Here is a 15192-nt window from a genome sequence, read left to right as displayed (position 1 = left end):
CCTGAAACCTAATGGTAAGAAACAATATGTGCTAAAATAAGAACGCACTGCATAGTCACATGGAAGTTAATAAGTTTTGTATTTTGAGAAAAGGCCTGATAAAGAATTGACTCTAGTGAACATTTATTGTTCTGTAGGAATTTGTTGTAAAAAACAATGTTCAGTCTGACAGACACAAGTAATTACATGTCAATCAAACCAGTAATAGAATGAGTCAGTGAGAGAATAATTTTTATTCTTTAAAGATAAAGGAAATCTCTAAAGTATAATTTTATTTTAGAAGGCCTCGGATCCAATTAGTTTTATAGTTAATAATTTAATTTTATTTACAATGTACATAGTTTTCAGTTTCATTAAATATTATTTTTTTTATTTGGTTTTGAGTCAAATCATTTCCTGGATTCTAAAAGGAATGAAGTTTAAAAGTCACTACAGCAATTGGTATATATTTAATTAACACCTAATGAAATAAATGAGTAATTATCATTGTTCCTCCCTATTAAACCAATACATGAACGACAATCAGTGAGCACCAACACTGGGTTTAATATTGCTTTTTTTAATAATGTAATCATTATAAACTCTTAATAATTTAATTAATTATAAATTATAAACTAACAATGGCGATAGTACAAATGTCTTAGATGTGAGATACATACAGCAATGTCCCTGTGAACCGTTCAATTTTCTGATTGCTGATTTGAAGATGAAGTATAAACTATATATGGTTCCATTTAAGCTACACAGAATTTTAAAGTGTTTCCTAGATATCTTATATTACTTTTCAAGATCAATGTTGCTTATTTTCTTATTATATTATATGTTAATATTATTATATATAATATTATATTCTCATAACTTCCCGACTGTTTGTCATTGTGATAAAAATATGATTTTGGCAAAGCCTATTTAGACTAAATTGATACTGATCATTGATTCTTCTTTGCCTACTTATTTCCTAAACAAATCAGTAAAGAAACAGTTCTACAGTTTTATCCCTCTCACCTCTTTCTTTTTACTGATGCTTTCTTTAGCATATTGTTTTTTTTTTTTTACTGTTCCACAACACCCACCCTAAGTGATTATATGAAATAATCTTCGCTGGAATGTGTACATTTCCCACTCTACAGGAAATCCCTCCCCCCTCTAATTATTATGAAAGTCCTGATTCACTCTCCAAGCGTGTCAAAGCAGTCCAAGGTAAAATCCACCACGACCCATGAAAAATTGAAAACCTACAGTATGTTAGAACCAGGTGGGCTAATGATTAGTTAGGCATTTTGTGTTTACCGCACATTGTAAAAGTTTCAGAACAACCAACGTGCATAAAACGTTTTATGAAGAAATTATATATAGGAGGATGCATTGTTGTTGGTTGGTGAATTTAGAACTCATATAAAATTGGTGATTTTTTGTCTGTTTTATTGTATTTTTTCCTTAGAAAATCAGTGTTTTATAGTATATTAGTGTAGATTTTAGTGTTTTTAGTATTTTATAGCATATTTTATTAAGATATTTCAACAATAAGTATAAGTTTAAAATAGCGCCAAAAAAGCACAAGAATAGTAATGCTAAAAAGAGCACTACACTAAGAACAAGAAGGATAGCTCACTAAAGAGGTTATTGGAGCTGTGGAGAAGGTTAATGAAAATGAACTAACCTCCAAAATAGCAAATTTAAAGCAGATCATCAGAGAGACAACGCGGGAATTACAAAAAGTCGAGAGACGTTTAATGAGCATAGGAAGAAAAATAAAATTAAGCAGCAAAAAATAAGAAACAACAAAGAATGAAAACAGATAAGTCAGGAAATATTGGAAATCAGATAAAAAGAAAGATGTTATTTGGTATGGTGACTATAATAAAACATGCCATTGATGAAAGTTATAACTTCCTGTTAAAGGAAGTTATCCTAGCATAAAAATTAAGAATATAAAGGAAGCAATTCAAAACCAGAAAACAAAATTGTAATTGTAGTAGGTACTAATGACTTAATGCGATAAGTTCAGTATGAGAGAGGACATGAAGGGGTTGTTGGAAGAGGCGAGAGTGAAGAGTGAGAAGGTGAAAATCATCAGCATTTTACCTTGATATGATAGAAATGAATTAAGAAGAAGGGTTATGATGGCAAACGATTTGATGCGTAGGCTGTGTAGAAGCAATGGATGCAAGTTTTTGGATGTGTGGAGTGAGTTTGAGGGAATATTGGATTTGTATAAGAGGGACGGCCCAAACCTGAATGAGTTTGGTATCAGGAGTCTAGAAAAACTAATACCTAGCATGAGACCTAACACAGAGTCAGGGAAACTAAATTATAAAGGAAGGAATAGTGAGAATGTAAGTGTAAGATCGACAATGTTATATAACTTTGTTAATGATGTGAATGGGCTTTGTCATGGAAATGTCAACGAGAAAAGAATGATTTTGACTTTGTGTTCATCTGGTTCGGACCATCAAAACGTGTGCAAAGATGTCAACATGTATAAGGCACTAGAGAAGAATGGAGATCTGCAAGTTGGACAACTTACAGATAAGACTACAACTACAGACAAGAGTATACAAAAGAACATACAGGTAGATCATTATGTCTGTACACAAATGCTAGGACTATCAGAAACAAAGGGATAGAGTTTGTTGCCTTAGTCAATATGTTGGAATCTCAGATAATGCATTAGTGAGATCTGTCTATCAGAATCAGACATACTAAGTGATAGAGTGTAAAGGATATAAACTATTTTTAAGAAGGACAGAGAGGATAGGAGGGGGTGTGCGCTGCTAATGATATCTGATGACTTGAATTCAGTTTAGTATGATTGTACTATGATTGTAGTACTACTATTAGTATTTCATGTGCAATGAATTTGAAGTGATCTAGTGTGAAGTGGAATCTAACAAGATCAATTACATAGTGGGGTGTTGTTACAGACCTGGTAGATTGGTTTGCTAGTGATAAAGAAATGCATCATCAAATAGACAACATGAGCGCAAAAAGAGTAATCATAATGGAAGACTTTAACTATCCAAATATTGGTTGGGTAGCAGTAGAATCTCACGAGAAGCATGAAAATGCATTTATCGAGATGGTGAGAAACAACTTCCTCAAGCAGCATGTGACAGAAGGAATTCAAGGTCAAAGAATATTAGATTCTTTACAGTGTCAGAGGGCTTTTCAGTTAAAGAGAACTATTCTGCCTCCGGTTGGTGACAGTGATCATGCAACACTCACTTCAGAAGTGACTAAGTTTATGAATTGTTCTATTCAGAAAATATTAAATGCTGAACTACAAAGAAGAAATTGTGACCAACTGAGGAGTATACTGAGTTCAGTGGAATAGGATAGGTTGATTGATGGGAAGAATATCGACAGCGTATGGGAAGCATTTAAACAATACTTAAATAATGCAATATTAGAGTGTCCTGAGAGTTCAAAGAATAAATAAGGTAGGGGTCAAATGGATGTGTAATCTTATTATGCAAGAGATTCGTAAGAAAAGGATGAGGTAGAAGGAATACTGTTACTCAAGGATGATGTCTGTTATGAAAATTATAAGCAGAAGGCTAGAACTAGAATAGTCACAACTGTTGTACAGAAAGCAAAGTCTGAGTATGAAAAGAAACTGATAGGGCTCGCATTCAGAAACGCATCGATAGTGAGTCTGTACTTTGCAATTAGCAACACAGGTTAACTAAGGGAAGGTCAGGTTTTAGAAACTTGCTCACATTCTATAACAATGTTACCACTGAACTAGACAAGGGAAATGGATACATCATGATATTTTTGGATTTTGCTAAGACTTTTGACAGAATACACATGGTAGACTGTCGCATAAATTGGAGAGTATGGGTTTGGATTATAGAATATTAGTGTGGATAAGAAAGAGGATGACGGACTGACAGATATCAAAAAGTGGTATATGGGGGATGTGAGTCTGCAAGATTTAAGGTAACAAGTGGTGTACCGCAAGGATCAGTGCTTGGTCCACTGTTATTCAATTTAATTTAATGAATTTTAAACTGTGATTTAATGATATTGGGAAGGATTTGACAAGTGACATACAGCTATTTGCCAATGATGATGCAGAGATAGGTAGAATAATCAGGAATGCTGCTGATATGCAGTACTTGCAGAATGATTTGAATAGGCCAGACTTGTTGGCATGGGAAAATGAATGTCAGTAAATGTCAAGTCATTCACTTTGGAGTGTTTAGATATCCAATGTCGTTTTATATTGGTAGGATTATGCTTGAAGAAACTGATGAGGTTAGTGATCATGGAGTGTTAGTATATAGGAAGTTGAAGTTCAGGGACCATGTAGCAAAGATTGCAATACAACTCAAAAGATAATTGTATGCTGAAACAAACATTCACATATAAAGATAAAGAAGTCATTTTGCCTCTTTACAAAGCCTTGATAAGATCTCACTTGGACTATTGTGCACAGGTCTGGTCTCCTGGTTTCCTTTGCAATTCTGATATATTGGAGAGAGAGTGCAGAGGAGAATGGTAAAAATAATATCAGGATTGTGGAATACTGATTATGAAGACATATTGAGAATTTGTATACTGCAGATGCTAGCAAACAGGAGAAAGAGGGTTGATGTGATTGAGATATACAAACTTCTGAAAGGGTCATAAAGATTTTCAATTGATGGGGGGTATGGAAAGGACAAGAGGGCATCCTTGGAAGCTGAGAATGAATGCCACTAAGAAGGGGGTGAAGCATAGATTTTTCTCTCATAGGTTGGTGTGTGATACTGGAATGGATTGCCATTAGATGTTGTGAGTGCAAGCAGTGTGAATGAATTCAAGAATAAGTATGATAGCTGGTGCTTGTAGTAGTGGCCTCACTCCCTGGAAGTCTCTCTTAATAATAATAAGATCTGATGAGCCTGTGAAATTACAATTAAAGGAAAATGTAATAAAAAAGCCATAATATAAATTATGGTACAACATAGCAGAATTTCATGAACTGGGGCATGGCCTAGTTAAATTCTCCCTTATCCCTCCCCTCCCCCTGCCAAAAAAACTCAAGTCCCTGGGGAAGGAGGTAAAGAAGCTGTAGAAAGGGTCAAAGAAGAGCTATAATGATTATGGAATTTAGATTATAACGACATATTGTGAATACGTGGTCTACAGACTGGCAGGAGAAAGAGGAGTTGTTATAGGATATCAACTGATGAAATTTTTCATTATATGAAAGGTGGAGAGAGAGAGAAAATACAGGGGCATCCATGGAAGTTAAGTTTGTTTGTATTTAAGAAAGGAATAAAAGCTAGATTTTTCTCTCACAGAACAGTGAGTGAGTAATAGTTGGCCTATTGAAGTAGTGAGTGCATCTAGTGTGATGAGTTGAAGGGGAAGGTATGACAGATGGTTTGGGTGATGTATAGCCTCTATAAGTCCTCGACTCCCTGGAGGTCTCAGGGACAGGCAATATCAAGTAGAGTGATGTGAGCAAATATCTGAATGGGAACTGGAAAATGACACTTATTTGTGCCTATGGACCAATATAAGGTTCTGCTAAAGAAGGCGTGGAGGAATTTTTTCAGACATTCAGACATTAGAGATGGCAGCTGACACAATGAAAAGACAGATAAGTCTTGAGAAAGATTAGGAGAGTGAACAGATGGCAGCATCATACTAAAACTGAGGGTATGAGGAAAGAATTGAACATTGTTAATGTTCAGGAATATGTAACCAAAGCTAATCTCAGGTGGTATGGTCACTTAAACAGAATGGGAGATGAAAGGCTACCAAAACAAGCATTCTTCGCATGATAACATGAAAAAGACAGAGGAAGACTGAGATCTAGGCAGATTGAAACAGCAAGAAGTGCTTTAAGAAGATAGAAATGTAAGATCTAGTAATATTAGTCTTGACAAAATTACACCATTACTAACTTTTCAATTATGTAGTACTATCATAATATCCTGTATGCTCCTGAGGGCACATGTCAGTAATTTGATTATGATGATAACGATGAAAACTTTTAAAATATTAGGAATAAGAAAGTTTAAATTTTAAATGACTCCGAGGGATAACAAAATGGATACATCCATTTTTACAGAAACTAGAGTTACGAAATTGTAACAGAGCCTAATGAGTATGGTTGCAGACCTTAAAAAAAACATTTACTCAAAATTATAACTAAAATGTTAATTATGATTTAAATATACAAAAAACATACTTGCAAGCATGATCAGGCAAATCTTTCGTATAATACTGATCTTCATCTTCTTCTTGAAATGTAAGTTCTCCTAATCCCTGTGTAGCAACTGATACATCTCTATCTAATCCATTTTGTAGCGGAATATCTGGACCATTAAGCTAAAATTAAAATGAACATTCATGAATTATAACATATTTTTAACCATTCACTTTTACATGATGAAGTATTCAAACTTTTTTTATGTGCCTTCTGCAACTCCTTATGTGAGAGATGAAATTCATCTCAAACCTAAAGACAATATCACAAGCATCCATACCCATGGCAGGATTCAAAGCAGCCTGTTTGTAGACCAGATATGCTAACAACTCAAACAACCAAGACAGCAAGTTTATCAATATTTATGTTCTTTTATAAAATTAAAAATAAATAAAATAAAAAATTAATTTATTACCTGCTATTTTTAGAAAAACATATAGTTGCAGTTTTTAGTTTACAATAATGGCACCTAAGGTCACAAGCTAAGTTTATGCTACTTAGCATTCACAGTTGTTACGAAAAATGCTGAAAAAAGGTTTTTAGAAAGAAAATCACTGCAACAATGGTATTCAATGAACTCAACTGGCTGATAGACGTATACAGCAATCCCTTGATTAGTGCACTTAATGTGTTCTTTAAAACAGGTGCATTAATCGAAAACACACAAATCGAATATAATAACCTATGGGGAAAAGTATAATTCGTTCCTCAAATTTCCTTTTTGAACCTTCATTTTTTTTATAAAAGAATTAAGGTATGTCCCAGGGCCTAGTTAAAGGAAAACCATGAAGCTGAAAGACAATAAAACATAATCAGAATATAAATTTTATTATTCTACTTCGTAACAAAGAATTGAGCTAATGTAATTTGGCAGGCATTTTGTTTCTTTTTTTTTCATACAACCGACGGTATAGCCCTATTGACTCTTCTACTCTTCTGCAAATTTTACCGCTTCTCTCTTCATCAGGGTCAGCCTCTAAGCATTGCACTGTTTAAAAACTTCAATTGTACGAAAAATATTTTCAAATTGTTTCTGTGAAATCTCTTTTGGCTGACTATTAATGGTTAAATTTTCTTCATATTCTTCGGGATCTTTCTGCTGTGGATCTAAATTTAGCAGGTCGGAATCACTCAATTCTTCAGAATGAGATTTAATTAACTCTTGGACATTATCATTGAAGGGGAGAAAGAAAAAGGACATACGAATTGGTCGCCAACACACGAAATCACGTGATTTATAGATAAAATTTCCCAACTGTTATACAAGCAAAATAGTTACCACTTTAAAAACTACAATGTTCATAAAAGATAAGTTAATTTTCCGACATGTAATAATAAACAACTCATCCCAGAAGACAGACTATTACCCTATTATCGGAATGGATTCTCCTTTTTTTTGTGACATGCGCAGAAGTGTTGAAGGGTCTCGAATCTGTGGGCGTACTAGAGCAGATGACAAATTTTGGCGGTAAAAATTTGGAACATAGTATACATAGTGTACATGGAAGTAGTGTAGTATGCTATTAAAAATAACTTTGTAAAATGTTTTAAATCGGTAACTGAATTATTTAATTCTGGTGAGTGAGTTTTTAAAATAGTTAGCCATAAAAATGTATATAAAATTTTTTTTTAAAATCTGTAACATTTATTTTTAAGATGTGTATAGGCACACTAATTGAGGGATTACTGTATATAAATGTTCCTGAAATCATTGCTGAGAACCAAATCCACATCTTTTTCCACATAAAAGGGGTATTCTGTATTGTCAACAAAGCAAATAGATCTATATTCCATCTTGCATCAAAAGTATATGACAAACTCCTAGTATTATGAATTTCATGCATAATAGTAAATTTAATAAATGATTAGCACAATAAAAAAAAAAGTTATTTACTTGGTGAAAATTAAGTTATAAAAGAGGTATACCGTGAGTAGACATATCGATACAAAATTAATAACGGAAAAAACTCAGGTACAAAGATTATTTAATAGTATAATTTTCACCTATAATCTTCAGTACATTAAGCTCAAATTAAACAATAACTGACAATTCCAAAAAGCGCCACCTAAGTAGCTGGTGTAAGATAACTAAAAAGGTCAATAACTTTCCTAAAAAAAAAATTAAATTAAATTTTAAAAAAAAATAATAAATAAATAAATAAATTAAAATAAAAATCATAATAAAAAAAATCAATACAATAAAAAGTTAGGAAAGATTAGCTGATTTGTAAAGTACTATCTCCCATAAAGGGGATAGACGTTAGCCGTCAGATCTGTTTAAGTTAGGAGAATGAAGTAGAGTTTCACATGTTTCTTTATAAAGGCGTTCCATGAGAAACTGACTTTTGTGAAGAACTCTTGTCTTTCTCCAATGAACTCTGTGTCTAGTGAAGATGGCATGTTCTGCAAGTCCAGACTTTTCAGGTTTAAAGTATTCAATATAAGATTGGCGTCCTTCTAGCCGAATAGAGGCAGATCTTACCGTTTGTCCGAAATAAGATAATCCACAAGAGCACGGAATCTGGTAGACACCTGGATGATTAAGATGTGGAAGCTTGTCCTTAGGAGAAGTGAGAAAGGTGGAGATTTTTCTAAACGGTCGAAAGGCAACAAAAATATTCAGTGGGTTTAAAACTTTTGCTATACGTTCACTGATGCCTTGTACATAAGGGATAGTAATGTGCGTTATTTCTCGTGTTTGAAGAGGAAGACATTAAAACTACTCAAAGTTCTTTTAATGAAGCAATTCTTATAACCATTAAATAGAACGGAAGAAGTTATATATTGTAGTTCTTTCTGTAAAAGATCGTCTGAAGAACAAAAGGAGTGGGTCCGATGAACCAGTGTTTTAATAGTTCTTGCCTTTTGACTGGGATGGTGATGAGATTCCGCATGGATATAATGGCCTGTATGAGTCTTCTTTCTATGAACTGAGAAATGTAGGTTACCATCTGGTTGGCGAAGAATTAGAAGATCTAAAAAGGCTAGCTGCTTATTTGATTCTACTTTTAGGGTAAACTTGATTCTAGGATGAAATGCGTTTAACTTAGTGAGAATTTCATCCGAAGAGCCATTCCATACAGCAAAAATGTCATCGACATATCTGAATCAATGAGTAGGTCTGGGAGAAATGTTGTTCAAAGAAACGTTGTTCAAAATGTTCCATAAAGAAATTGGAGATAGCAGGAGAGAGGATTACCCATTGCTGTTCCTTCAATTTTTTGATACAACTTATTTTTAAAGGAAAAATAACCAGAATTTATTACAAAATCAAATACCTTTACAATGTCTGAAGGAAATTCCTGTTGTAGTCAATACTTTCTGAAAGAGGCACATTTGTAAATAAAGAAACAACATCTAAACTGATCATGATATTGGAAACGTCCAAATGAAGACCTGAAATTTTATTTTTGAAATCCAAAGTATTTTTTAAGTAAGTATTAGTTCTTCTAGTTGAAGAGGAGACTAAATTTGATAAAAATTTTGAGATTTTGTAAGTGGGGCAACCTATACAATCTATGACTGGTCTTAACGGAATGCCTGGTTTATGAACTTTTGGAAGACCATACAATCTAGGTGGACGACTGAAGAAGGTTTTAAGTTTTTTCTTTTGATCTTCATTCCATGTTTCTCATTTCTCCCAGACCTACTCATTGGTTCAGATATGTCGATGACATTTTTGCTGTATGGAATGGCACTTCGGATGAACTTCAACAATTTCTCACTAAGTTAAACGCATTTAATCCTAGGATCAAGTTTACCCTAAAAGTAGAATCAAATAAGCAGCTGGACTTTTAGATCTTCTAATTCTTCGCCAACCAGATGGTAACCTACATTTCTCAGTTTATAGAAAAAAGACTCATACAGGCCATTATATCCATGCGGAATCTCATCACCATCCCACTCAAAAGGCAAGAACTATTAAAACACTGGTTCTTCAGACGATCTTTTACAGAAAGAACTACAATATATAACTTCTTCCTTTCTATCTAATGGTTATAAGAATTGCTTCATTAAAAGAACTTTGAGTAGTTTTAATGTCTTCCTCTTCAAACACAGAAGAAATAACGCACATTACTATCCCTTATGTACAAGGCATCAGTGAACGTATAGCAAAAGTTTTAAACCCACTGAATATTTTTGTTGCCTTTCGACCGTTTAGAAAAATCTCCACCTTTCTCACTTCTCCTAAGGACAAGCTTCCACATCTTAATCATCCAGGTGTCTACCAGATTCTGTGCTCTTGTGGATTATCTTATTTCGGACAAACGGTAAGATCTGCCTCTATTCGGCTAGAAGGACGCCAATCTTATATTGAATACTTTAAACCTGAAAAGTCTGGACTTGCAGAACATGCCATCTTCACTAGACACAGAGTTCATTGGAGAAAGACAAGAGTTCTTCACAAAAGTCAGTTTCTCATGGAACGCCTTTATAAAGAAACATGTGAAACTCTACTTCATTCTCCTAACTTAAACAGATCTGACGGCTTTATGGGCGATAGTACTTTACAAATCAGCTAATCTTTCCTAACTTTTTATTGTATTGATTTTTTTTATTATTATTTTATTTCATTTATTTATTTATTTATTTTATTTTAGGAAAGTTATTGACCTTTTTAGTTATCTTACACCAGCCACTTAGGTGGCGCTTTTTGGAATTGTCAGTTATTGTTTAATTTGAGCTTAATGTACTAAAGATGCCTATGACACACAGGCGAAAATTATACTATTAAATAATCTTTGTACATGAGTTTTTTTTGTTATTAATTTTGTATTGGTGAAAATTATCAACATTTACAAATCTAATGTTACATTTCCATTTTCTACCAACCTAATACAACTAACAGATTACATTCTCAAAAGAAAGTAGTTTCGGAATGTTCCAACATAATGCAGCAGTGATTTAGAAGATAGCAAACTTATCATCAGCACCAGATACTTTTGGTATATACTGCTGATACAAATCTGGGGGGCACTTGAATATATCTTTCTTTCTAATCTATAGAGTGAGTTCAATTCATACTGTGGTATGGATGTTTGAGAACTTTAGGTAGTAGATAGTTCAATACTTGATATATCACCAGAAAGCGAGATCTGAAGTAGTTGAATAAAGTACGAGGGAGAGTGCAAATGCAATGCCTATTGTGCTCCCACAGAAATTATAGTTTTTCTGGTGATATATCAATTATTGAACCATCTACTACCTAAAGTTCTCAAACATCCATACCACAGTATGAATTGAACTCACTCTACAGATTGGAGAGAAAGACATTATCCACTTGGCCAACCAGTCTAGTAAGAAGATATATTCAAGTACCTCTCAGATTTGTGTCAACAGTATATACCAAAAGTATCTGGTGCTGATGATAAGCTATCTTCTAAATCACTGCCACATTACGAATGAAAGAAGTAACAATTCTTTCTTTCATCGTTATCGGTAAGGAAGCACTGAATACTCAGTTTGAAATTTAGCCAAAGTATACTGAATTAAATTTCATAAATGTTTTCAAAGCACACACACACTAAAAATTGGTATCAATGTTTAATGAGTTTTTTTTTGTTCAAAACATTTTTTATTAAATTTAGTTTGCAACATTTAAAATTTACTTAGTTATGCTTTGGCTGAATATTCAGCAATTCAGCCAAATTACAGAATGAAGAATTATTAAAAAACTTATGTAATAATACTTCACCTAATCATTTAACCATATAAAAATACACACACACACTTGAAAAGTTTTGAAACCAAATGGAGAGCTTATGAGAATACCATCCTCAGCATTGGAATTGCCTAGGCTTTCACTACTAAAAAGATGCATGTTGAAAAGGCATCCATATATTCACCTTGACCATATTCAACAAAATGACAATAATCCTCATTTGATACCAAAGAAACTCTGCTTCAGAGAATTGTATTTTCAAAAGTGAACAGCAGTCAGTGCTTAACAGTAAAGCACTCTTTATCAAAAAAGATTCTAAATATAGTCATTTTGGCACTGTAAAATAAACAGATCAATCCATGTTTCATGCACTACTTAAGAAACTTGGAAGGTTTCTTCAGTAGTGCAAGCTCAGGCAACTCTGAGAGGATTGCATTCTTGTAAGTTCTCTCTTCTTTATTTGAAACTCTTCCAAGTTTGTTTACACACACACACACATACAGCTACAATATAAGCACATGTATCTTTAATCCCTCTACCGGCCATGGGGGATGAAATATAGTGATACCAAATTGTACTCTTATCATGTTATTCAATAGATGTTACAGAATCGTATCCAGATTTTGCTGGATGTCTATAGACATTATGGCCAGTTGGGGTGTTAATATTTCCTATTTATGTTTATATTACATTTCCAAAATGAAGACTTTTTGGATCTTCTTTCATAAAAAAAGAAAACCAAATTTTGCTTTCCCTAAATACAATACAGAACCCAATACAGAAACTTTTTGAAATTTAGAAAGTTTTGAAATTTTTTTTCTACATTCTACTTTCATTTGTTTCTATATTTTGCCATGAAATATAGATGTATCTGTAATGTTATAAATTGTATTATATTATACAAGACAAATATTCTTAGCCCTACAGTTTATTATTTTATTATGCATTCACTAAGATCACTTATGATTTAAACTTTCTGACACAGGTTAGGTACAGCATTGAATGAGTTTAGTATTGATTTTGGGTCATTTACTATGATTCAGGATGACCTCTTTTAGGTCACTCAGTTTTTGGATAGGTAACTCCTGCACTTTACCTCAAATTTTTTTAAGTTGGCATATTTGATGTCTGGTGTTTCAGACATCAAATAGGGAAAGTTACTCAATGCATTAATAAAACATAAATACATAGACAGTTCATGTTGTTTAAATAGTGCAAGCTAAAGTCACTCTAATTCTGATCTTGTTCTCATAAGCCCACTGGTAAATTTTTGAAATTTTTACATTCTTTCTACATTTGGCTATAAAATATAGATGGATCCATTTCTATATAGTAAAACTATCATTTAATTTCAGAGAGAACGTTATATTTAAAAAAAAATACAGCATAAAAATCAGAAAAAATATTGCACTTATTTCTTCATATAGGCTACTCAGTTTTTGGCAAGGTAACGTCTGAACTTTACCTCAAATTTTTTACATTTGGTCAATTTGACATCTGATGTTTCAGGCTAAGAAAACTTACTCAATGCATTAATAAAAAGGGTCACTTAACATAAAATATTAACGGGACTTATTTTAAATTGTGAAATATTGAGAATAATTATGGATGTAATAAAATGAATTCACTATAAATTAGGATGTAGGAAAATGAGTATTTCAGCATTTTTTGGAGTTGCATATGTCTGGTTTCTCGAAATAAATATTTCCAACTTGTGAAAAAAAAAACCTCTTTCAAGGAATATGCTGAAAGATCTGAAAAATTGTAATGCAGAATAAGTTTGCTCACTAATCGTGAAAAACTTTCTATTTGAATGATCATGTAAGATAATTTGAGGCTTTTCCAGATTGGTTAGGAGTGTTATGACACATGTAACAGGAATTTTTCTGCTTCAATGGGCTGAATATCAAATCTTTCTAGTGATCTGTCCAAAGCCAAATATCTGAAAATGTGGCAAATTGGCTGAGTACCTAAACAAAAACAAGCATTCTGTGCATCCCTAGTTATCAAGCATAAATGAAGCAAGTTAAAATCACTAATTTGGTCAGCCATTAACACTAATGACCTGACCTCTGGTTGAATAAAAAGATGACTGTGATATGAATTTCAAAACTTTGGGTGAATATTTTGGTTTATGTTAAACTGAAGTTACTATTAATGGTTCTGATCATTTTGTATACCTCCCTTATTTTATGCTTTTCATAGTAATGTTCTATATTGCTGCACTGGGCTTTAACTATTTCATCTTATCCATTCTGACTGCTTTTTTCACCTCATTACACTTTCTTCTATATTGCTTCTCTATTTGTTATGATGTATCCCTTCTTATCTTCAACATTCTTTTCTCCTGTACTAACTTCAGTGTTTCTTGTCTAACCCATTTCTTCTTGATCTTCTCTTCTTCTGGTACTGTTTCTTCAACTGCATCTTCTATCACCTTCATTATTCTTTTCACTCTTAGATTAGTTTTTTTCTTTCTCCACACTTTTAAATTTCTCTTCTAACATTGTTCTGTACCTTCTTCCTATTTCTGCTTCACTTATTCTTGCAGTATCTCTTCTATTCTGATATTGGGGTTTATATTTCTTTTTTAATTTCAACTTGATGTTTGCAATCACTAAACTATGGTCTGAGTCTATATTCACTCCTTGAAAAGTTCGACACTGCTGTACTAATGTTATCCATCTTCTTTTAATCATATCAATCATGTTCTTGGTTTTCCCATCAATTGATCGGCACGTTCATTTTCTACACTCCTTTTGTTGGAATTTTGTGTTACTGATCATCATCTCGTGGTCCACAGCAAATTCTAACAATTTTTCACCTCGTTCATTTCTTTCTCCGAACCATATTTGCCCATGACTCTTTCCCAACCATCATTATCTATTCCAACTTTGGCATTCCAATCTCCTTCAATAATTAGCACATCTTGCTTTGGTATTGTTTCTATTGTCTCTGTCAGATCTTTGTAAAATAAGTCAATATCCTCATCTGTGCTGTCAGATGTGAGTGCATATACCTGGACTATTGATATGTTAAATGGTTTTGCTACGATTTGTTTATTGACTGGTTTGTAGCCTAACAGTGTCTCTCGAGCTCCTTTGTTAAGAAGTAAGCCAACCCCTACTTCTTGGTTGGTGTCATGTCCTGACCATATTACTTCGCATCCATTGATCTCTCCAGATGATGATGTCCATCGCAAAAGTGGTTTTATTAGGTATTATTTCTGGGAACATTCCCAGATTCTTCCACATCTCTCAAGCCCTACTTTTCCGACCCCCCCCCTTCCAATTAGGTCATACCTCCTTCTTCAACAATGAAGGTG

General features: G+C 33.3%; 1 protein-coding gene across 1 annotated transcript in view; it reads right to left on the bottom strand.

Moving 5' to 3' along the window:
* The window catches only part of Upf1 (Upf1 RNA helicase), a 230831-nt gene that overhangs the window by 188752 nt on the left and 26887 nt on the right, over positions 1 to 15192 (bottom strand). Inside the window, exon 2 of the mRNA XM_090414072.1 lies at positions 6188 to 6327. Within this exon, the coding sequence (XP_090270198.1) occupies positions 6188 to 6327 (140 nt within the window). The remainder of the gene's footprint in view (positions 1 to 6187; positions 6328 to 15192) is intronic.

The sequence above is a fragment of the Typopeltis vanoorti genome, chromosome 24, assembly GCF_054136105.1.
Source record: "Typopeltis vanoorti isolate ZY-2024b chromosome 24, IOZ_Tvanoo_1.0, whole genome shotgun sequence".
Lineage (NCBI taxonomy): Eukaryota > Metazoa > Arthropoda > Arachnida > Uropygi > Thelyphonidae > Typopeltis > Typopeltis vanoorti.
The sequence above is the reverse complement of the archived record's forward strand: the minus strand, read 5'-3'. Positions and strand labels throughout refer to the sequence as shown.